Genomic DNA, 23487 nt, shown 5'->3' on the forward strand with positions numbered 1-23487 from the left:
CTGATTGGCATGTTGACTGACAAAGGGCCTGTTTAATAGGAGTGCCGAATTACCACCGGTTTGCCAAATACTTACGAGCCAAGGGCTTGGCAGCCCAAAGAAACAACAACAAATCGCCAGCCATCAACACATTGACCAGCCAATAGGAAGGCACCCCATAAAACACATACTTTAAACACTCACTAAATGACCAGTTATAAATCAAGGATACCGTTGTGGTTAAAAATCCTTTTTCTCTCCTAATGAAAACACAAAGGAGTCCATTTTTGAACAACAGAACTTATCAGGCAGATAAAACCAAGCCATTGGTCAGAGATGGTTTAATCAGAATTCCAGAACATTTTAATCAAAAACTCCAGACTGGGGTGTGTGTGTGTATGTGTAGACTAGATCAGTGGCCCCCAACCTTTTCTGTGCCACAGCCCGGTACCGGCATCACAAAATGATCCGCGGCCCGGTACCGGCATCAGCACGCATGACAAGGCAAGGCGAGCCAAGCGACCGGCCAGCCAGCCGTCCCTCGCTTCTCCCCACCACCTTCAACTCCTCCTTTGTACCTTTTTTGTGCTTTTTTAATCTCCTCCCCCATCGGGACGGCTTTTTGTTCGAAGCCGCCCCTCCCCCTTCGATGAAACTAAGGCGCGAGGATTCCTTCCAAACCCCGCTTTCCAACCGGAAAAGCTCCCCCGGAAGCACTTTCTCATCTAAACAAGATGGCAGCGCCCAGCAAACCGGCAGCCCGGTAGAAAATGATCCACGGACCGGTACCGGTATGGGGCCCGGTGGTTGGGGACCCCTGGACTAGATGACCTCAAGGGTCCCTTCCAACTCCAGGATTCCGTGATAAAAACTTTAGCTGAACCTACCTCCCAATTCTTGCTGCTGTCCTTGAGCCTGCCGGATGAGGAATTTAATCGGGATCTGATCCATCAGCGCGGGGGAGTAAGACTTGGGCTTTCTTTGCATGGCAGCTGTTGAAGACAACAACAACAAAAAAAAGACAGCAACAGCCTTGTTGGCTATGCAGATTCTCAGCCATCCAGGTCATGGTTGTCCCAAAAGTGCTTTTTTTTCAAGAGGCAGCTGGACTTTCTGGTTTTTCTTTGAAGAAGTTTTGCTTCTCATCCAAGAAGCTTTTTCAACTCTGACTGGATGGTGGGGAATGGGTTTATACTCCTTGCAGACAGCTGATCATTTGCGTCCTTTTAGAGAGTCAATGAGGCCACTTGGAGGTCTGTCTGTCCTCAACGTCACCTGAATGGTAGAAATGGGTGTGGAGCCTTCTTGGAACTGTTGAAAGGACTGTGTTGTAGACTGGAGATATGATCACATCATGTCCCTCCCCTTCTGTTGAGGGAGGGCTGTTCAATTTTGACACAGGTGGCCTCTTTGACCCCTCTTTCAAACCAGCAGTCCTCCCTGTGCAAAATGTGGACTTTGCTGCCTTCAAAAAAGTAGCCTTTCAGACGCTAAAAGGATGCAAATGACCAGCTGTCTGAAAGAAATATAAATCCTTCCATTCTCCACCATCCAGTCAGAGCTGAAGAAGCTTCTCGGATGAGAAATGAAGTCTTCAAAGAAAAACCAGGAAGTCCAGTTGCCTCTTGAAAAAGCACCTTTGGGACAACAGCCTGTGTCAATTAAAAGGATACTCCTTTGGTCTTCTTAGCTGCCAGAAAAAAGGGAGTGGGGGAAAACAAGGCATTCTTGAAATACCTAGATAGTCACTTCAGCAGCCCAAAGTTGTCGGAGCATAAGAAGGCTATTGGAGAACATGATGGATGACTCTCGGAGACGGATCTGTCCCATTGGAGAAGTCACATCCAGGGGGCGGGGGAAAGACCAGGGCCAAGGGGGAAATATATGATGTGATTTAGTATCGGCTACACCCAGCCACGCGCCAACGTGGCAATTTCTAATAAACCAATTTACTTTTTCTGAGATGTGGCTGGAGACTTTTGCTTTGAATGAGGGTGGATTTGTTGGAGCCCTGACAGCCTGGTTGTTTTCAAAAGTCACACGACTGCGACTAACGCAGTCTTTGTGCTCTCTAGAGGCCCCCATTCGTGCTCACTAGAGGACACCCCACCTTCTACCTCGTACCCAAAGACTTTGAACTGGCCAGGATGGCTTCTTCATAAGACAGGATGTAGTACAGGACCAACAGCTGGGCTGTGATTCCGTAACGGGGATTCAGCCGAGCAGCTTCTCCTCCCTGCAGATGAAAAACACAGAAGATGCATCGTGTGGTAAATGTCGTAGTATGAGGGAGACACCTTGGGAGACAGAGGGAAGATCCACAGACTAGACAACAATCAGATAAGAGGCAGCTGAGCCCAGAGAAGGAAAGGGGTGTAGCAAACACCTCAGAAAAAAACTCTCTCTAGTTTCTTGGCCTGTAAAGGTGAGGGCGGGAGTGATGTACAGGTAGTCCTTGGCTTACAACAGTGTGTTTAGTGACCGTTCAGAGTCTAAGTGCTATTGCTATAGCTATTGAGTCAGTCAGGATTGAACTGCTGATTGTAGGCAGAGTTAGCCTGCAATAGCAATAGAAATAGCAATAGCTTAAGACTTATACACCGCTTCACAGTGCTTTACAGCCCTCTCTTTTACAGAGTCAGCCTCTGGGTCCTCATTTTATCCACCTTGGAAGGATGGAAGGCTGAGTCACCCCTGAGCCTGGTGAGAATCAAACTCTTGGCAGTCAGCAGAATTAGCTTGCAATACTGCATTCTAACCACTGCACCACCACAGCTCAGTAATTGCAATGTAACTTTATAATCAAGTAGAATTAGTTCATTCTGGGCATGCTTCTTGTGTGGACTACCTCACAAGATTGACGCCTTTTTTGCAAGTCTCGGACCTTTTTCCCCTTTAGAGATCCTAGTATCTACGTACTAAATGAGCTGGATAACAGCTCCCATTAGTCTCACAACTACGTCCCAACTATGGCTAGGTTCAGAAAGACCGATCTAGGAATCACAGTGGCCTTTTGGGAGAGCTAGCGGTTAAAAAGCGAGAATAAGGATCTTGAGGCTTACACGTTATTTGCGTTATTGCCCCAAGTTTACTTATTTGTAAAATTTATTGGCTCCCCATCTTAGCACAGGGTTACTCTGGGTGGCTTACAATCTTGAAGTCCTCCCTCGAAAGGAAGACAGGAAAGACACATCATAGTACTGTTTCTCAACCTTGGCAACGTGAAAGTGGGTGGATTTCAACTCCCAGAATTCCCCAGTCAGCCATGTCGAGGGAATTCTAGGAGCTGGAGTGTGTGCATTTTCAAGTTGGAATATAAATCAAGACACATCCGTAGATCCATCTAATTCAGCGTTTCCTCAATCTTGGATACTTTGAGATGGATGGATTTCAACTCCCAGAATTCCCCAGACAGCAACACTAGGGAATTCTGGGAACTAGCCTGAACATCTTCAAGTTGGAATATAAATCAGACATATCCATTCCAGAGATACCTCTAATTCAGTGTTTCTCTACTTTGAGATGGGTGGGTTTCAACTCCCAGAATTCCCCAGACAGCAACACTAGGGAATTCTGGGAACTAGCCTGAACATCTTCAAGTTGGAATATAAATCAGACACTTCCATTCCAGAGATACCTCTAATTCAGTGTTTCTCTACTTTGAGATGAGTGGGTTTCAACTCCCAGAATTCCCCAGCCAGAAACACTAGGGAATTCTGGGAACTAGCCTGAACATCTTCAAGTTGGAATATAAATCAGACACTTCCATTCCACAGATACCTCTAATTCAGTGTTTCTCTACTTTAAGATGGGTGGGTTTCAACTCCCAGAATTCCCCATGCTGGCTGGAGAATTCTGGAAGTTGAAATCCAGCCATCTTGAAGTGGCCAAAGTTGAAAACACCAATTTCTATAGTTGGAAGTTATAATATGATCCTCTCCTGGAGTCAAGTCTAGGACAAAATACCGACAGAACCAAAATCATTGCAGTAGAAACACCTCCATAAGCTTTAGCATCACCCTTGAATGTTAATTGATTTTGTTTTCTCATTTATACCCCGGTCAGTCCTTTGAAAACATTCAAGATTTCCTGCTCCGTGATGGGTTGGTTGGTGGCTTCTGGGTTGGATTTGGAGGCAGGTGTCAGAACAGAGTTGATGTACACATCGATGAGTGGGAGCAACTGTGGATGGAGGGGCGTTGTGGTTTCACACAGTTGCCTGTAAATCCAGTCCTGAAGAGAGAGAAACATAAAAAAGGGGGAAAGTCGGTTGGCTAGAATAAGAACAGGAAAACGGGTGCCTTCAAATGTGTGTCTATGGAGATTCTCAGTCATCCGGGTCATGGTTGTCCCAAAGGCACCTTTTTCAGTGGGACTTTCTGTTTTTTTCCTCTTTTTTTTTTAGACTTTTAGCTCTGCAATTTGGGATGAACACCCTTCGAATGGTGTGGGAGTATGAACAGATTTCCAGAAAAATTACAGACTACAGAAACCAACTAAGTAAGATAATCAGTGCTAGAAGAGAGTGGGGTTTGAGGAAAAGTGGGGGGTAGGAGGAGGAGGACTGTAGGGTGCTTGATGCTCTCAGAGCTTGGTGGTTTTGTTGCAGACATTTCGTGACCCAACTAAGTAACAACATCAGTGCTAGAAGGGAATGGGGGAGGAGGGAGGGAGGAGGAGGAGGAGGACTGTAGGGTCCTTGATGGTCTCAGAGCTTGGTGGTTTTCTTGCAGACATTTTGTGACCCATCTAAGTAACAACATCAGTGCTAGAAGGGAGTGGGGTTTGCTCTCTGTTTTTATAGAAGTGGCTTGGCCTTTCTGTTGGTGGGAGTGTTCTTGGTATTTCCTCAATTAGGCCATGGTTTACTGTTTGAAATAGTAAACCCCACTGCCTTCTAACACTGATGATGTTACCTAGTATAGGTAATGAAACATCTGCAAGAAAACAGCCAAGCTCAGAGAGCGCTAAGAGAGAGCACCTCATGTTGTAACTATGGACGGTTGCTAAAAAAAATGGTTGTAAGTCAGTGGTGGGATTAATTTTTTTTTTACTACCGATTCTGTGGGTGTGGCTTGGTGGGCATAGTTAGATGGGTGTGGCCATGTGACTGGGTGGGTGTGGCTTTGTTTGTTTTGCAGTTACCCCCCACACACACACCCGTTTTTTGGGACCTTCCTGGCCTCAGAGGAGCCTCTGGGGGGGGATGTTTTTGCTCCCAGAAGGCCCCTCTGGGGCTCAGGAAGGCAAAAGATGGAAGGGGGAGCTGAGCCCCCCCCCTCCATTTTTTGCCTTCCTGGACCTCAGCAAGGCGAATCCCGGCACAGCTGATCGTATGATTGTCGGGAGGGGAAAAAAGAAGGAAATCCTTAAGGCGAGCGTCAGGCAGGCGGGGTGAGTGAGCATCAGGTGGGGCAACCAGGTCAGGGGCGTGGCCAGCCAGAACTTACTACCGGTTCGGCAACCCACGCCAAATCCTTGCTACCAGTTCAGTTGAACCGGTGCAAACCGGCTGAATACCACCCACTGTGGTAAGTCAAGGATTACCTGCACCCCTAAGGAGGTCTGTTGTAATTCTGAATGGTCGCTTAAACAACCAGCTATAAGTCGAGGACTCCATGTGCAATGGGGTCATCATTTCAGAGAGCAATTCTGAACCAACCCTTCTTGGAGGTACCAAAGATTAAGCAGACAATCCTTGTCTTCATTTTATCTTTGTTTTCCCCTGCCCCCAAATCTGTTGGTGCAAGCAGCGCGACCCACCTTGATGGAGACTTTGTGCTTGGTGAACGAACGGCTCCTGAGAAGTTGGTAAATGCAATGGATGGGCAGGAAGCCCGTGATGTTGGCGCTCAAGTTGCTCGTCACGGCCACCCGCACCGCGTGAGCGGTCACCACCTAGGAGAAAGAAAGGCGTTAAGCGCCCGCCAGATGAGAGAGCCGCATCCTCCCAAAGACTGCTCTGCGCTGTGTTCTGTTGCTTTGCCTGTATGCTGGGAACTTCTGCACCAAATTCCTTGTGTTGGCCAGATAAAAGTATTCAATCCCATTCCTGCTGACTGGAAGGAGACAGATCTGTGGAAATGACTGGACACTGCGATGTAGAATAGAATAGAAAATAAGAATAGAAAACAGGAAACAGAAGCTGGAAGGGACCTTGGAGATCTTCTGGAATAGAATAAAATATAGAATAGGGCCATGATGGCGAACCTATGCCATGCGTGAAAACCTATGGCATGCAGACCCATTTGTGCTGGCGTGCGAGGCCGCAGGCAAACTTACCTCATTGCGCATGTGTGCGCCTCACAGCTGATTTTTTTTCAGTTGGTTTGAGGCGTTTTTTGGCCTCCCAGAGGCTTGGAAAAAAGGCTCTGCAAGGCTTTTCAGGCCGAATTATAGACCCCTTTGTCACTTCCTAGAAGACCGGAAGTGACAAAACGGGCCTATAATTCGTCCTGAAAAGCCTTCCAGAGGCTTTTTTCCAAGCCTCTGGGAGGCCAAAAAAGGCTTCAAATCAGCTGAAAAATCAGCTGTGAGGCGCAGTGCAGGTAAGGAGGTGGCGGGAGGGGGGAATTGCACACGCATGCGCAGAGGGTGTGGGGAGGGGCATACACGTTGCATTCTGGGTGCTGGCCGTATTGCTAACTGGCCAAATACAGGTAGTCCTTATGACCACAATTGAGCCCAAAACTTCTGTTGTTAAGTGAGACATCTGTTAAGTGACCTTTTTTGCCTCAGTTGGTTAAGTGAATCACCGCATTAGGTATGTTAGTAGCCCGGTTGTTAAGCGAATCTGGCTTCACCATTGATTTTGCTTGTCAGAATGTCGTAAAACATGACCTTGGGACACAGCGACGGTCATAAATATGAACCGGTTGCCAAGCATCTGAATTTTGATCCCATGATCATGGGGAGGTGGTAAAGGTCATAGCTTTTTTCAGTGTCGTTGGAACTTTGTCACTAAACAAACTGTTGTAAGTCGAGGACTACCCGTATTGTAAGATGTGTGCAGATTTCTACGCGAAGCAAACCTGGAAATCAGTCAAATCTTTATTCAGTCCTAGACCAGCAGAGCAAGGTAAAAATATATAACCAAATAAAGTGTTCCTGTTTTTGGTGGTATTTTTTTTAAAAAAACAAGGGGAACTTCCATCCTGAATTAAGCGAAAAGGATCCGATGAACAGATATTTTACCTGTTCAGTGAAAATCTCCTGGGTGAAGATGGTTTTCATGCGACTCAGAGAACTGGGTTTGATGATGATCTGGAATCAAGGAACACCAATCTTGTCAGGATGGGGTTTTCACTACAGCGCATGTTCCCCACAAATAGCCCTCAACTTACGACTGGAAGGGAGCCTACCACGTGACCAACCCAATTTTACGACCTTTCCTGCAGTAGAAGAGGGGGTAGTTCCTTGTGGCTGGCAGGCAGGTGCAGGCAAGCCTCCATTTGTGTGAGTGGCAGGCACAGGCGCACCGCTCGCACCAAGGGAGTTTCGTGGGCTAACACAAGGGGTCACCGCTCGCGCAAGGGAAGCTTTGTCTCAGCGCTCCAGCAAACCTCCACTCCAGCCCATAACTCCGAGACAGACATCTCAAAAGTTTATTTGGATGGTAACTGGCACAACTGGGGAATCCCAAAGTTCTGGGCTTCCTTGCAATAAGTAAAAACTATAAAATCCATCCCCTGCACCCATCACCCCATCACATGGCCCAATCACCCATCTGTCTCAACTTAAGACTTCCTCTCACTTATGCGCGAAATCACATGACCTTGACTTAGAAAAAGAATGTTGTTATGTCTAACTTACATACACTCCAAGAAATTCCCCCCTTCCACTTTCCCAGGCTTAAATGTGGCAGCGTGGGAGCATCTGGTCTCAATATGGCTTCCAAAGCTGACACTTTGTGTGTGAGAAAAGACAGCGCCACTTGCATGAACTTCATGTACATGCGCACAATCGCCCACCGCCCTCACAGCATGGTCCCAAGCAGGCCATGTCCCAGTAGTGGACCAATGACCTGGGGGTTGGGAACTCCTGTTCTAGTCCAACCGCCCTAACTGAAGCAGGAAGCCCCTATCCCAGCATAGCTGGCTGAGGAATTCTGGGAATTGAAGTCGACAAGTCTTAAAGTTGCCAAGTTTGAGGACCCCTGCCCTATACCATTTCAGACAAATGGCTGTCCAATCTCTTCTTAAAAATCTGCAGTGTTGGGAGTACCCACAACTTCTGGAGGCTACTAATTAACTGTTAGGAAATTTCTCCTTACTTTTTTCTCCTTGGTATCAACTCATAAAACATTCCTGTGCCTGTTTTAGTAGTTGCCATGAAAAAGGGGGGAAAGCGAAAGTACATTCCAACTCTTATCTTTAAAAGTATGTAACTAAAATACCAGAGTTTTTGCCCGTGAATATATTCAATTGGAGAACGTGAATGATGACACCCAGCCTGTGAACGGGCTCAATTGGAGAATCCGATTTACGACACACCCAGAGGGGAGGGGGGGAAACAGGGTCACAGGGGACTGTAAATGACGTAGGCCAGAGTTGGCTTCATACAGGGCAATGCCAGCATGTCGCCTCTAATAAATCCTTTGAAGTTTATTGAAGTTTGGCTCGAGAATCATGATTTCATTAGGGCGATTGCTGGAATCCTGACACTTGGTTAGTTTCCACCCGTTGCTTCTTGTCCTGCTTCAGGTGCTTTGGAGAACAGCTTCACTCCCTCTTCTTTGTGGCAGCCCCTCAAATATTGGAAGATGCTATCATGTCACCCCTCAGTCCTTCCTTTCATTAAATTAGACATACCCAATTCCTGAAACCGTTTATTGTATGTTTTAGCCTCCAGTCTTCTGGTGATTGGCTCAAAGTCACTCCAGCTGGCTTTCAAGCCTAAAATGGGACTAGACCTCACCATCTCCTGCTTCCTAGCTGGTGCTTTCCCCACTAGACCAAACTGACTCTTTGGATTAACTCTGGCATTTCACAGGTCGTACAGGCGGCTTTAGGGAACGCCTGCAGCTCCAGGCCCCGCAGTGGGAGTAGACCACTTACCTTCATTCCCAAAGTAGAGCACACCAATTCGATGATAGCACTGAGCTGGTTGCTATGGAAATACATGGCGACCAATAATAGCATCTCACCAAAGGAAGCTGAAACTCCAGAAGTGCTGTCAGAAAAGGAAGGTGGGGAAGAGAAGAGGAAAAGTTTTCATTATAAGAGTATTTTACAGAATCGGAATCGAGCCGGAAGGGACCTTGGAGGTCTTCTAGTCCATCCCTCTGCTCTAGCAGGAGACCCTATACCACTTCAGACAATCAACTGTCCAGTCTCTTCTTAAAAGCCTCCAGGGATGGAAAACGCATTACTTCTGAAGGCAAGCTGCTCCACTGGTGAACTGTCCTCACTGTTAGGAAGTTTCTCCTGAATTCCTTGAATAGTTTCCATCCATTGTTCCTTGTCTTGCCTTAGTTGCTTTGGAAAATAATTTGAAATGCTGCTATCATGTTCCCCCTAGTCCTTCTTTTCTTTAGACTGGCCAAACCCAAATCCTGCAAATGTTCTTCATATGTTTTAGCCTCCGGCCTCCTTTAATTTTCTTAGTTGCTGTTCTTCCCTCTTTTTCCAAAGTCTCAACATCTTTTTTGTAATGTGGGGACTATAACTGGATGCAATACTCCAGGTGTGCTCTTACTAAGGCTTTATAAAGTGTTGTCTAATACTTTACACAATATTACAGAGTACACTGTATTTTGGCAAGGGCAGGAAAAAAGTCTCTCACCTTTCAAAATAAGCTTCTTCCTTGATCATCCAGCTCAACCACATCACCATCAGCTGTTCCTGTTCTGGGGTGCTAAAGAGATAATTGTGTTAGAATGGGAAGTCGGACAGAATAACAAGTCTATGTGCTATTGCTACCTGTAACAAGGTATTGTGCCCCTGTCGGAATTTGATTCGGAGGGGGAGGCCAAGCAGCTGATAGGGAATGGGAGTGTGGCTCCGTTGGATGTGGAAGAAACTGGGGAAGGGCACAGTCTGGCTGAGCAGGGGAGAGGTAGAGCAAGGGAGGGAATTCAGAGGAAGATCTAGGCCCACCCCCTCTTCATCCTAGGGCATGCAGGGAGGAACGGAGAAGGGAGTAACGTGAGTTGCATGGCTTACGGGGAAGGAAAGGGCCCTGATTCCCTTCATTAGCTGCAGTTGGGAACACAGTGTTTAAAAAGGGAAGCTGCGCACAGCAACTTGTTGAGAGCAAATCGTGAATTATCTGGTACTGTCGAGACTTATCTGGGTTCCTGGCATCTTCCCAACTGTGTGTGTTTTGCTGTGCTTTCAAGTCTGCAATTCCTTCTCCTGCCCTGTCAAGTTAATTACTGCAGCGTGGTTTGTGTGGATATTTATTTACAGTTTATATGTACTTTGCTTTCGGACTGAATTCCCTCCACTTAAAGACGGTTCTTGGGAGTTATGTTCTCTAGCCGAAGGTAACCTGGACATTGGAGGCAAAGTTGGTGGTACTAAAGGGACTCTTCTTCTTTTATGTGACTGTGTTGCCTTTGTGCCACGCCCCTTTGGGTCATCACACCAGGCCATAAATGGGGGCAAACCTCACTTAATAGCCATCTTGGTTAGCAACAGAAATTGGGAGCACAATTGTGACTGTAAGTCGAGGACTACTGTAGCAGATTATTCTGCTGGTGTGGAAATGCGGACCTCAAATGGGAGTCTGGGGAAAATAAGTCACTGTCCTACTCCCATTTCCCTGTTAGCAAATGAATAAACATTAAAAAAAAAGCCAGCCTTCAAACTTAAAAGGGATCCCGCTCTGGATTTAAAGTTCAGGATGAGGCCACTCCTCCCCTGCCACGAAATGAATGGCTCTCTCTCTCTTTCCCCTTTCTTCAGGGGATACTCTGGTTACTCAAAGGGTACCTGACCAGCGTGGAGAAAGCAAGCAGCATGCAGAAAGAGAGCGACACAAAGCGGACTCCCGCCGGAGTGGCTGGTGGGCGGCTGGTCATGAGCTGAAGTAGCTGTTCTGCTTCTTCGTCCGTCGGTCTACGGGATGACACAAAGATGGGATCAGGTGCATCCTATGGGCAGGGCATATTTTCCCTGGGGTCGTTTGCAAAACAGGTCTTCTAAACCAGGGGCGGCTGACCTTCTTAAAACATGTTGGTTGGGGAAGTCTGGGAGTTGAAGCCCACCCCTCTTCAAGCATGCAGGCTGGGGAGTTCTGGGAACTGAATTCCACCCCTCTTCAAGCATACAGGCGGGGGGATTCTGGAAGTGGAAGTCCACCCTTCTTAAAGCATGCTGACTTTAAAAAAAAATTGGGAACTGAAATCCACCCATTTTAAGGTTAAGAAACTGATGGGGGAAATGGGATCACATTAAGCTACTGATCTTTCCTTGTAAGAACTTTCCCACCACACATGTTGGACCTCAGCTGCTACCATCCCATGAACGGCCACGAAAGGCACCTCTGAGACCCCACCCGCAAACATGACCATCGTAGGATGACGAAGTCCACAAGAAGACAGTCAAGGCCTGCTCACTTTAAGCCGGCGATGCCCATCAGAGCACAGTAGAGGCGCAGGAGGGCGCTGGCCTTGACAACATGTTCCTCCTTCAGCCCAGAATAGACCGAGATGTTAGGTTCCATGTCTGGCTCGGCCTCCTCGGGGATGTGCAAACTGCGGACGGTAGGCAGGATCTCCATTAGTTCAAGCAGCAGCTGCCTCCTCATCTGCCAAAGGACAGAGCTGATGCTCTCCCGTTTGCACTGCACAAGAGAAAGAAAACATGGCTTCCTTTAACTCCGATCTGCTGAGCAAACCCCGAATGAGGGTTTAGCGCCACACAGGAACACCACCAGAGAGCAACTGTATCAGCCTTGGAAGTCTTTTTTTTTTTCTTGAAAGCTTTGAGGCCACCACATTCAGTGCCTGGGAATTTGGGAGGGAGCATTTCATAGTGGGGTAGAAGACTATACACAACAACATTTTTTCTCAGAGTCAAGGACAAGTTTCCCTGTACCTGGAAGGGAGTGGCTGGGGGATGTCTCCAGTTGGGACGAAGATTTGATTGAGCCATGTGATGGACTGGTGGGTGCGAGGGATGGATCTTTGATTTCTCTTTTGGGAAGGGAAAAACCCGGAACTCTCAGATTCGGGTTTTCCCAGATGTGCCAATATGACAACTCTAATAAAGTGGAACTTTGAGGAATCATTTGTCTCGGAGTTTACTGGGTTGGAGTTGTTTAGTTGGAACACTGACAACCTGAGCTTTCAAAGTAACAAAGATTAGAGATCCAACCTAGAACGAAGGAGACATATCCTGACACTGAGAACAACGAATCAGTGAAACAGCTCATCTCCAGAAGTTGTGATGCTCCTTCAGTGGAAGCTTTTAAGAAGAAAACTGTCTCTGAAATGGTATAGACCAGGGGTCCGCAACCTTGGCGACTTTAAGCCTGGCAGACTTCAATTCCCAGAATTCCCCAACTAGTTTTGCTTGGACTAAGAAGATCTCCAAGGTCCTTTCCAACTCTGTTATTCTAACCCTAACCCTAACTCATTCTTAATTGGTTCCGGGATGAGTACCAAAAATGATGCGTTATCGAACAAACTTTTCCCATAAGGAATAATGTAGTGAGTCACAAGGCAGCCAACATCGACAAATTCTAGCTTGCGCGTCGAGTACCAAACAAAAGATGAGTGTCGGGACAAAATTTCCGCATCAAAATGGGTTGAGGGCCAAATTCAATGGGTTTCAAAGCCATCGAGTACCAAGGTACCACTGTATTCTGTTATTCAGTATAATTAAAAGTGGCTTTATATATTTATTCATTGTTTTAAGCTTTGTCGAATATTGCTTGGATTGGGCAGATTGAAATTAACTGTGTCAAACGGCAACCTTTTGCCGCTATTCTTTTTCTAAAGGGTTAAAAAGCCCAGCGTTAGCATAAAACCTCATGCTATTACCGGTGATGTGGCCTTTAAAAGGCAAGGCGCACTTCCCACCGGTTTTACAGGTAGGCCTCAACTTACGACAACTGAGAGCAGAATTTGCATTGCTAAGCAAGGCGGCTGTTAAGTAAATATATATGATTTTATGATCTTTCTCCTTCCGTCCTGGTCACTTTTTTACAGAGGCACAATTGAGAGCATTTTAACAAGCTGCACCCGTTTGGTTTGGTGGCAGCAGTGCCTCAGATAGAAAGTCCATTGAGAGAATGGTAAGGACAGTGGAGAAGATTATAGGGAACGTGCTTCCCATTATTCAGAATACTGCTTATAAGCGCAATATGCTTAGAGCCTGAAGCATTGTTGACACACCCACACACCCACTTTACTGTCTGTTTCTGTTGCTCCTCTCTGGGAGGAGGTTTCCAAGTATTTCAGGACTACCAGATTCTGTAACAGTTTTGTTTCCTAGGCCTTCCATCTGGTGAACTGGCAAGATTTTTCTCATCATGTCCATGTATACATCTGAACTAGACTGTGTTGTTTCTCTGTGTCAATAATATATATGGGTAATAATATATGTGGGTATATGTATATTTTGGTCATGTTTATTTAGTGTACATTGGAGGCAATGATGCTTTGAGAGCTTTATGCGATGAGTGTGCTGATTAAAGGTAAAGGTTTCCCTCGCACATATGTGCTAGTCGTTTCCGGCTCTGGGGGGCGGTGCTCATCTCCGTTACAAAGCCCAAGAGCCAGCGCTGTCCAAAGACGTCTCTGTGGTCATGCGGACGGCATGACTAAACGCCGAAGGTGCATGGAATGTTGCTACCTTCTCACTGAAGTGGTCCCTATTTTTCTATTTGCGTTTTTTCACATGCTTTCCAACTGCTAGGTTGGCAGAAGCTGGGACAAGTAACCGGAGTTCACTCCATTACACGGCACTAGGGGTTCGAACCGCCAAATGGCTGGCCTTTCTGATCGACAAGCTCAGCATCTTAGCCACTGAGCCACCGCGTCCCTATTGCTGATTCCCTCCATCAAGCACAGAAGTTCTCACCTGTTGACCGTTCCGGATAAAAGTTCCAAACCACGTCCGAACTTTGGCGTTCGTTCCAAGCAACAAGCCACTCACAAAACACACCAGGTCACTGACACCATCCTCCGAAAACTCATTCTTGGTGTGATCCAGAGTCAAAGCCACACCAAGTCCTGGTAAGTGACATTCCTCCACCTGAGCACACAAGAAACATCTTAAAATTTGGCTCCAAACTCAACTGAGTTTATACATCACCCTGAACCAAATGGCGATTTCACAAAACTTAGTTTTATGAGGCAACAAAAACCAAAAGATTGTGCAGAGAGAGATTAGATTGCCTACAGATTGACACTTGGGACTTTTTTCTTTCCCACTCCTTACAGAGAGTTTAGAGAAGAAGGGACTATAAGAGAGTTAGCAGGCAGGCAATGGAGAATACAGTGGGCTGTTTGCCTAATGAGCTTGCTGTTGCTGGCACCAGTGTTTCGATTTTATATGTACTCTCTATTGTGTACCTGCTTATTTTCTTGTAATCTCTTCCTTTCCGGTATGTCTGCTTTGTGTGTGGGGGAGAAAAGAAAAAAACGGGCACAGGACAACACATGCTGACCATAACGGCGATCTTATAACTAAGGAAACATTGTGAAAGTCATAAACGTGGTTGCTGCAAGGCCTTTTTTTTTTTAAATCGTAATTTCATTAAGTATTATAATTGCAATAGTTAAAAACACAAAACTAAAAGAAAGAGAGAAGAATAAAGGACAGACAGTGCAGAAGAGTGAAAAAAGGAAAAACAATGAGTAATGGAAAAAAAGGGAAGAATATAATAATAATAAAAAAGAAATAAAGTGACCTTGGTACTCTCTGAGCTTGGCTGTTTTCTTGCAGGCGTTTCATTACCAAACTAGGTAACGTCATCGGTGCTGTTTAGAAAGTAGGGTTTGGTCTCATTTTATATATACCAGTGGCTTGCACTGTCAATGTTGGTGGGAATGTTCTTGGGGGTGTTTCTTGATTGACTGTTAGCTTGTTTGTCTGAATTGGTAGTTAGTTGATTGAGGTATTGTTTTTGCTTCAAAATTGTTGGTCTAGTGTTAATCCTGCCGTTAATCTCTGTTCATCTGGGTGTTGATAGCTGGTGAGGTGCTTACGTGTTTTTAGTTCATTTTTTGGCTTTTTGATTGTCTCTTTTGGATGCTATGTACATGTTGATAATGACATCCTCTAGTTTGGTAGTGAAACGTCTTCAAGAAAGTCACTGTCAGCCTTCAAGATTTCTTTGCTTTCCATCTTTCAACTGCCATAGTAATGGGGGGGAGGAGGGGGTGACATAATCGTAGGAAGTAAGCTAGAGGCTTTGAGAATAAACTGTATAAGTTGTGGCGGGGGGGGAAGTTTCTTGTTTATGCTTCTTCGCTGTGCTATGCGCAAGCGCAACTCTTTATCAAAATAGGCCAAGGTCAAGGGACAGAGGTCTGCATCACCACCTGAAGATGCCCCACAGGACGTTATATACAACTTTAACTGGATGGAGAGTTTGAACTGTTGTGGGTGGGAACGTTGCCATCATTTTGTATATGTGATTTTCACGATCAGTTCCTCAGGTTCGGAATTCCTTTGATGCTACCACTTGATTTCCAGTAAAAGATATCTTTTCTCTAGTTAAAGGAGTCTAAGGGTTTCTTTCTTGGATTTTGAATGGAGCATCCGCCACCTGACAGTCGCCAAGCTCCGAGAACACCAAGGACCTCACAGTTCAACCCTGACCTACAAACATTATCTTTTACCAGGAGAAAAATGTAAATAAGTTACTTCCCGTGTTCATCACAAGAAGCTGCAAAAGGACTTACCACCATGCCACGGACCCTCAGAGCCTGGGAAGGGTTCATTTTGCAAAGGTGACGCAGAGCATCGGTCCTGCGACGGCCTCCAAAGCTCTCTTCATCTTGCCTCTCACCGTTCTTAATCAAGCCCCTACATACTGGAATCCACCAATTAAATTAAAAAAAAAAAGTTTTCAACTCAGTCCACCTTCAGGTTGCAAAAACAGTGGTGGGAGGAACAGAGTGTCTTGATCCCAACTAACGAACCCGAGCAAATCAGAACTCCAAGGCTAAGGTCTTCCTCTAAGAACTTATTGGGTATATTATATCAGCACGATCAAATGGAAAAACCAACTCTACATTTAATTTCCCGTGGCTTCAGTGTAATTAAAAGAGGAAATAACTCCCTTCCCAAAAGTCACAGGTCACTTTGGCCAATAAGGTTAATTGGCGGGCTCGCCAGACACTCCTCCCCGTCTCCATCTGCCACCTGTAGAGGTGTCCTTGGTTCCCCCAAGAAAGTCCTGTGTTTTGTCTAGCAACGTATTTCATCCTCTTTCCCACTCCCCGCTCTGTGTGACAACTGATGAATAGGAAAAGAGGCTTCTTCTTCGATTCAAAGGTGACCCAGAGCACATGTGAGATTGCCAGCCACCTATGCTGACCTAAAAGTCCAAGTTTATCCAAGATTCGGAAAACAATTTAGGGCAACCAGGAGGGACAGAATTGTCGAGCTGCCCCACGTTCTCATTCCAAAGTAAGTTAACAATTTTCTGGAATTATTGATGAAGTGAATTGCATTCTTCCTTTCCTCCTGTCTTTTGAAACATACACAGGGAGTCCTCGACTTACAAGAGTTCATTTAGTGACCATTCAAAGTTACAATGGCACCGAGACATGTGATTTATGACCGTTTTTCATTGTTAGGACCTTTGCAGCATTTCCACGGATCACTTGATCAAAATTCATACGCTTTGCGGCTGCTTCATATTTATGACTTTGCTGTGTCCCACGATCACGTGATCCCCTTTTGTGACCTTCTGACCAGAAAAGTCATTGAGGAAGCCAGATTCACTTAACAACCAGGTTATTAACCTATCAACTGCAAACATTCACTGAACAACTGTGGAAAGGAAAGGTCATAAAATGGGGCAAAACACATGTCATGTAGCCAAAACAAAAAAGTTTTCCCCTCCACCCCACCAATCACTGGTCACGCTGTCCAATCCAGGTGCTGGCTGGTTGCTGGGTTACCAGCTCCTCCTTTGGCCAGTCACCTGTGAGAATGTCCTTGGTTCCTTTATTGTTTTGGCTACAAAACCCCATCTAACTATTACACACACACACACACAAACACAGAGCTTTGTGGCAACCCTGAAGTCTCCAAGATGGCTTCAGCCAGGCTCACTTCAGGGTTGACAACTCACTTAACAAATGTGTCACTTAACAACAGAAAATTTGGGCTTGATGGTGGCCGTAAGTCGAGAACTAGCTGTATAGTGTTTTTCATCCAATTTACAGTCCATACACAGCATTCAAGACGTAAATTGAATGCAATAAGTATGCAGTGTTGTTCATTTAACTTACAGTCCACACACAACATTCAAGATGTAAATGGAATGCAATAAGTATGCTCTGTTCCTACTCAGCTGTATGGCTACTTTTCTTCTTACCCTTTTAATGCTTTTGTTCAAAAATATGCTCCTGCAAATGTTTCTCCTGACGCACGACTGATGGTGCCTTTGCAACACACAGGAACACACAAAAATCACTGCCAAATGAAGTACTCAAGTACATAAAACATACCTTCATTAAAACTGTCCGGGACGTTGGCGACTAAAAGGCAGAGGAACCAAGCTCCATTCTTCATGTGGAGCAAAGCTTCAGCCACGTCAATGATAGGCAACAGCGAAGGAAGTTCTGAACACACAGAGTTCAAAGTTTGTTTATTCGTCTCAGAAGCATCACAATTAGAACAAGGCTTACTCTTCAGCGTAACGTTTAAAATATAAAACACAAGATTAAACTATGTACAAGCCAAAACAGATTCTTGCTCAGAAACTAGCAGCAGTCAACAAGTTTGAAATGAAGCCACTGAACAGTAGGCTAGGGATAAATGCTTTTACATTATGGCAAATATAGCAATAGCACTTAGACTTACATACCGCTTCACAGGGCCTTTCCAGCCCTCTCTAAGCAGTTTTACAGAGTCAGCCTCTGTTGCCCCCAACAATCTGGCTCCTCATTTTACCCACCTCAGAAGGAGGGAAGGCTGAGTCAACTTTGAGCCTGGTGGGAGTCAAATGGCCAAATTGGAAAAGGAGAGAAACGCACACCTGCTTGCAAAATGCAGAGGACATCTGCCGCCTCTTCCAAATAAACTGGGCTCTCAAACAGCTCTGGGGATTTGAAAAAAAATTCACCAGTGGAGTCGGCCACCTGTTTGGAGAGAAGGACTTTGTTTTGAAAATGAAAAGCAAAGCAAGCTGATAGGGAGGGAGCAAGGGAGCAAGGGAGGAAGGGGAGGGAGGGAGGAAGGAAGGAGGAAGGAAGGAAGGAAGGAAGGAAGGAAGGAAGGAAGGAGGGAAGAAAGAAAGAAAGAAAGAAAGAAAGAAAGAAAGAAAGAAAGAAAGAAAGAAAGAAAGAAAAGAAAGAGAAGAAAGGAAGGACGGGTTGAGGGAGGAAAGGGCAAAGGAGGGAGGGAGGGAGGAGAGAAAAGAGGAAGGAAAGAGAAGAAAAAGAGGAAGGAGAGAAAAGAGATGAAGGAAAGAAAGGGAGGGAGGAAAGAGAGAAAAGAAGAAGGGAAGAGAAGAAAGAAAAGAAAAGAGGGAAGAAAAAGAGGAAGGGAGGAGAGAAAAGAGATGAAGGAAAGAAAGAGACGGAGGGAGGGAGGAAGGAGAGAAAAGAGGAAGGAAAGAAGAAAGAAAAAGAAAAAAAAGAAAAAGAGGGAGGAGAAAAAAGAGACGAAGGAAAGAAAGAGAGGGAGGGACGGAGGGAGGAAGAAAAACACAGCTTTAAACATCCCCAAAAGAGAGGTGATCTTGTCAGGTCAAATTCACCTTATTCATAATTGCCAGCAGCTCACTCAGCACAAGACGGAGCCGCCGGGGAGAATCGCTGTGTTCAAACTCCAGAGTCAGGCCGTGCTGCAGCTGGGACACCAAAATGCTCTCTCCGCTGCCTCCACCTAGCTTATGTCTAAGAAGAGAAGAACAGAAAAGCTGCCTTTTCCAATTTGCTATAAAGCACGTTTTATTTTAAGCTGCCGTGAGGAAAGCAAAACGGTGGAGCGTTACCTCAGCTGCTGCTCTTTGTTCGCATCCTGTTCCAGAGCATGAAAATCCACAGAGAGCAAAGCGACAATGGAGTTTACGGCTTCGACCCCCGAAAGCAGGCGGAGGATGAGCTTCTTGTCCTGGGCCCAACTCTGGCTCTGGTCAGCTGGGGCGCACAAGGCCATTCTCACCAAGCAAGGCAGCAACAATCGGAGCTCCGGGTCACTCAACGCCGCTAAACGCACCACATCCACCTTCTGCATGGCTTCGAAGGCGTAAGGGCTGACAAACTGAAGAGCTGAACATTCTGCCATTTTGCCAGGGGCTCCTGAAAACCACAACAAAGAAAGAGCTTGGAAAATAAAACAGTCCCACTCACACACACACAAACACAGGCAGGACACATTTCCATCAAGGAGAATATTTGTAGCTCAAGGTTGAAATGAGAAGGTCCTTGGATAGGTGGGCATGGCCAAGTGGCTTCCATCTAGGCTGGAAAAACTGCTTTGGAAACTTAGCAGTGAGTCTTGTGTGGCTTCCAATTTCTTTAATTTCCTATCCGCAAACCAAAGGTGTGGATATAGCAAACTACTGAGGTTTACCAAATTCTGCCTTCCTGGATAATCAATACATACAACTCAATGCCAAAAAAAATCCACTGTTATATGTTACATGTTATTAAACAGGAAACTAAGCGTAATTTTCAATTTTAAATATGTATCTGCTTAAAGAATTTTTCTTTCGGTCATATAGAGATCTATTTCTCATACTCAAACCAAATTGCTTTTTAAGAGTTTGGGGCAATATCGTTTTTTTTTTTTTTTTTGAGCAGCCAATTGTATTAACAGTACCTTGCAATATGACACGAGTCTGCATATTTATCAAGTCATTCCAGTAGGAAAAAAAAAACTTTATAAATGATCAGAAACACTGGCTAATTATCAGTTTTATCCTTCTTGCCTTGATCCCTGCAACTTTTGCTAACTGTCCGCTGTTAGACTGATGCACCGCATACCATGTACGCAGAAAGAGCAATATCAGTGATCGCATACAAAAATAAAAGCATTTCCCACTTATTCTCAAACCAGACAATATTCTTTCTTTCCTCATGATGTCAAGGGGACAGTTAGTGTGGGAGACAGTACAATGAAGCCACTGGATCTCCCACTCTCTTAAGATTAACCTAATGTACAGGATTATTGTGAACTTCAATGGGAGAAGGGAGAAGCTGAGAGACTGTTTTAAGTTTATCAGAAAAGCATTACAGAACAACAGAATTAGAGAGTTGGAAGGGACCTTGGAGGTCTTCTAGTCCAGCCCCCGAATCAGGCAGGAAACCCTATAGCATTGAGAACAAATGGCTGTCCAATCTCTTCTTAAAAACTTCCAGTGTTGGAGCATCCACAACTTCTGGAGGCAAGTTGTTCCACTGGTTAATTGTTCTGACTGTCAGGAAATTTCTCCTTAGTTCTAAGTTGCTTCTCTCCTTGATCAGTTTCCATCTGTTGCTTCTTGTTCTGCCTTCAGGTGCTTTTTTGAAGAATAGCTTGACTCCCTGTTGTTTATGGCAGCCCCTCAAATACAGGTAGTCCTCGACTTACAACACCTCATTCAGTGACCATTCAAAGTTACAATGGCACTGAAAAAAGTGACTTTTATGACCGTTCTTCACACGGATGATCGTTGCAGCACCCCCATGGTCACCACCTCATCGTAGTGCAGACGCTTGGTGACTGGCTCCTATTTATGATGGTCACCGTGTCCTGGGGTCACTTGATCCCCTTTCATGACCTTCCAACAAGTAAAAACAACAGGGAAGTCAGATTCACTTAACAACAGCCATTCACTTAACTAGTGGGGCAAGAAAGGTCATTAAGTGGGAGAACACACCCTTAGCAAAGGTCTCTCTTGGCAACAGAAATTTGGGGTTCAGTTGTGGTTGTTAAGTTGAAGACTACCTGTGTTGCAGTACTGCTATCATGTCTCTCTCCTAGTCCTTCTTTTCATCAAACTAGACATCCCCAATTCTGGCAACCATTCTTCATATGATTTAGCCTCCATTCTTCATATGTTTTAGTCCCCTCATCATCTTGGTTGCTCTTCTCCGCACTCTTTCAAGAGTCTCGACATCTTTTTTCAAAAATCAGAACAGCAGACTGCAGAAAAAACCATTACTACCAACCTGCCTTCCATTGAGGACCTGAATACAGCAGGATTCAAAAAGGGGGCTGTGAAAATACAGTATTTACAGACAGACCCCTCACATCCTGGACACAAAATGTTTCAACTCCTTCCCTCAAAACGATACTATAGAGCACTGCACACTAGAACACCTAGACACAAGGACAGTTTTTTCCCCGAACGCCATCACTCTGCTAAACAAATAATTCCCTCAACAATGTTCAACTATTACAAAGTCTGCACTACTATTACTATTAATCTTCTCATCCCTCATCACCCATCCCCTCCCACTTGTGACTGTATGACTATAACTTTGTCACCTGTATCCTTACTATTTATATTGACTGTATGATTTGATTGCTTATTATTGTACCCTATGACTATCATTAAGTGTTGTACCTGATGATTCTTGACTCTTGACGGATGTCTCTTTTCTTTTATGTGCACTGAGAGCATTTGCACCAAGACAAATTCCTTGTGTGTCCAATCACACTTGGCCAATAAAATAATTCATTCATTCATTCAGATATAAAACAAAGTCCATCCTCAACCAGGGAAGGTGCCTCAAGAACTTGGGGCCAGTCCCTCCCTCCCCCTCTTTCTCTCTCAGCCCGACCTACCTCACAGGGTTGTTGTGCGGGGAAATGAGCAGGAGGGAATGCTATGAAAACCCCCTTGAACACTTGAAGGAAGAGAAAGCGGGATATAATATAAACTTAAAGGATAGACGCGGGGGAAAAGCAAGAAAAGGGGAGCCAGTGCCGCCTTCACAGGGGAAGCTCCCCTTCCCTGCCCGCCATAAGAACAGGGACTCTTTCGCGGCTTCGCATCTCCATTCCCTAACAAAGCGAAACCGCCTCGGAAGCACTACTTCCGGGTTAAAACATTTCTACTTCCGGTTTAAAACTTCTTACGCCAAAGGGGAGGCAACGGCTCCAAAAGGCAAGGAAAATGTCACTTCCGGCGAGGGGGGGGGGGGAGAGCACGTAGCCCCACCCCCGTAAGGGCGGAAGTCGCTCCTTTACTGGCTTCACTTCCGCCCTCAAATCGATTCCGGCTTGAGAATGGTGAATGGTGGAAGCCTAGGGAAGTCTTGTTTGTTGTTGCACATACTTTCATTCACATGTGTGCTGCGTGTGCGACATCGCGTATGTTTCGTTGAGTTGTTTTATGTGCTTTTGTTCTCCCTTTTATTACTGCTCTGAGCCAGCCAGATTTATATTAGGGAAGATAGGCGGTATACAAATGAACTGGGCCTGGCTAGTCTAGGGAAGAGAAGGACCAGGGGAGACAGGATAGCAGACTTCCAATATTTGAGGGGGCTGCCACAGAGAGGAGGAAGGGGTCAAGCTATTTTCTGAAGGCCGGACAAGGAATAATGGATGGAAACCGAACAAGAAGAGATTCCACCTGGAAATAAGGAGAAATTTTCTGACAGAACAATCCACCCATGGAACAGAAGTTGCCTTCGGAAGTTGCGGGAGCTTCATCACTGGAGGCTTTCAAGAGGAGACTGGACTGCCAATTGTCAGAAATGGTGTAGGGTCTCCTGCTTTGGGTTGGGGGTTGGACTAGATGACCTACAAGACCCCTTCCAACTGTTAATGTAATCTAATCAAATGTTTTAAATCAGGGGTATCCATTTGTATCTTCTGTGGACTTCAACTCCCAGAATTCCCCCAGCCAGTTTTACAGTTGCCAAAGTTGGATATATCTGATTTAAATAAATGGATTTTTAAAAAACAAGTAGTTTCTGGGGCTACTTATATTTCTAACCTAAATATCCGGAAGGCTTTATGGATTGCCAGAAATCGGTGGAAACCCTCCAAACATTGGTGGGTTTTGGGTTGCTGTGAAACTCAACAAGATGAAATCCTTAATACCTGGAGTGTCAGTTATATGGAGGGAGGGGATGGGAATTGATGGAAGATGTTTATATTATATTTCAAATATTTCAAACTTAAAGCGCAAATGGTTCCTGTAGTCTGCAATTTTTCTGGGAATCTTCATACTCCCACACCGTTGGGATGAAAACCCTTTGAAATGGTGCAGGAGCATGAATGGATTTCCAGAAAAATTGCAGACTACAAGAACCATTTGTGTTTCAGTTTGAGATGCAGACAACACAGACATATCCCCACAGCCTGTGCCTGTCTTCAACACGGAAGGGACACAGGGCAGAAAAACAGCCAAGTCGGCTCCACACCCATTTGCATCACT

General features: G+C 45.4%; 1 protein-coding gene across 1 annotated transcript in view; it reads right to left on the minus strand.

Moving 5' to 3' along the window:
* Positions 1–22136, minus strand: part of INTS2 (integrator complex subunit 2) — a 40045-nt gene extending 17909 nt beyond the window's left edge. The window contains exons 1-16 of the mRNA XM_087925087.1: positions 21888–22136; positions 19108–19414; positions 18871–19009; positions 18148–18250; positions 17618–17731; positions 15839–15969; positions 14010–14183; positions 11540–11766; positions 10914–11039; positions 9763–9834; positions 9036–9150; positions 7174–7242; positions 5743–5877; positions 4036–4212; positions 2104–2215; positions 867–971 (exon numbers count right to left, since the gene is read on the minus strand). Coding sequence (XP_087781213.1) covers positions 867–971; positions 2104–2215; positions 4036–4212; positions 5743–5877; positions 7174–7242; positions 9036–9150; positions 9763–9834; positions 10914–11039; positions 11540–11766; positions 14010–14183; positions 15839–15969; positions 17618–17731; positions 18148–18250; positions 18871–19009; positions 19108–19400 — 2092 coding nt within the window. The 5' untranslated portion in view covers positions 19401–19414; positions 21888–22136. The remainder of the gene's footprint in view (positions 1–866; positions 972–2103; positions 2216–4035; positions 4213–5742; positions 5878–7173; positions 7243–9035; positions 9151–9762; positions 9835–10913; positions 11040–11539; positions 11767–14009; positions 14184–15838; positions 15970–17617; positions 17732–18147; positions 18251–18870; positions 19010–19107; positions 19415–21887) is intronic.
* Positions 22137–23487: the final 1351 nt, after the last annotated feature.

This window comes from Pseudonaja textilis, chromosome 1, assembly GCF_049901715.1.
Source record: "Pseudonaja textilis isolate UNSWEBS1 chromosome 1, rPseTex1.2, whole genome shotgun sequence".
Classification (NCBI taxonomy): Eukaryota; Metazoa; Chordata; class Lepidosauria; order Squamata; family Elapidae; genus Pseudonaja; species Pseudonaja textilis.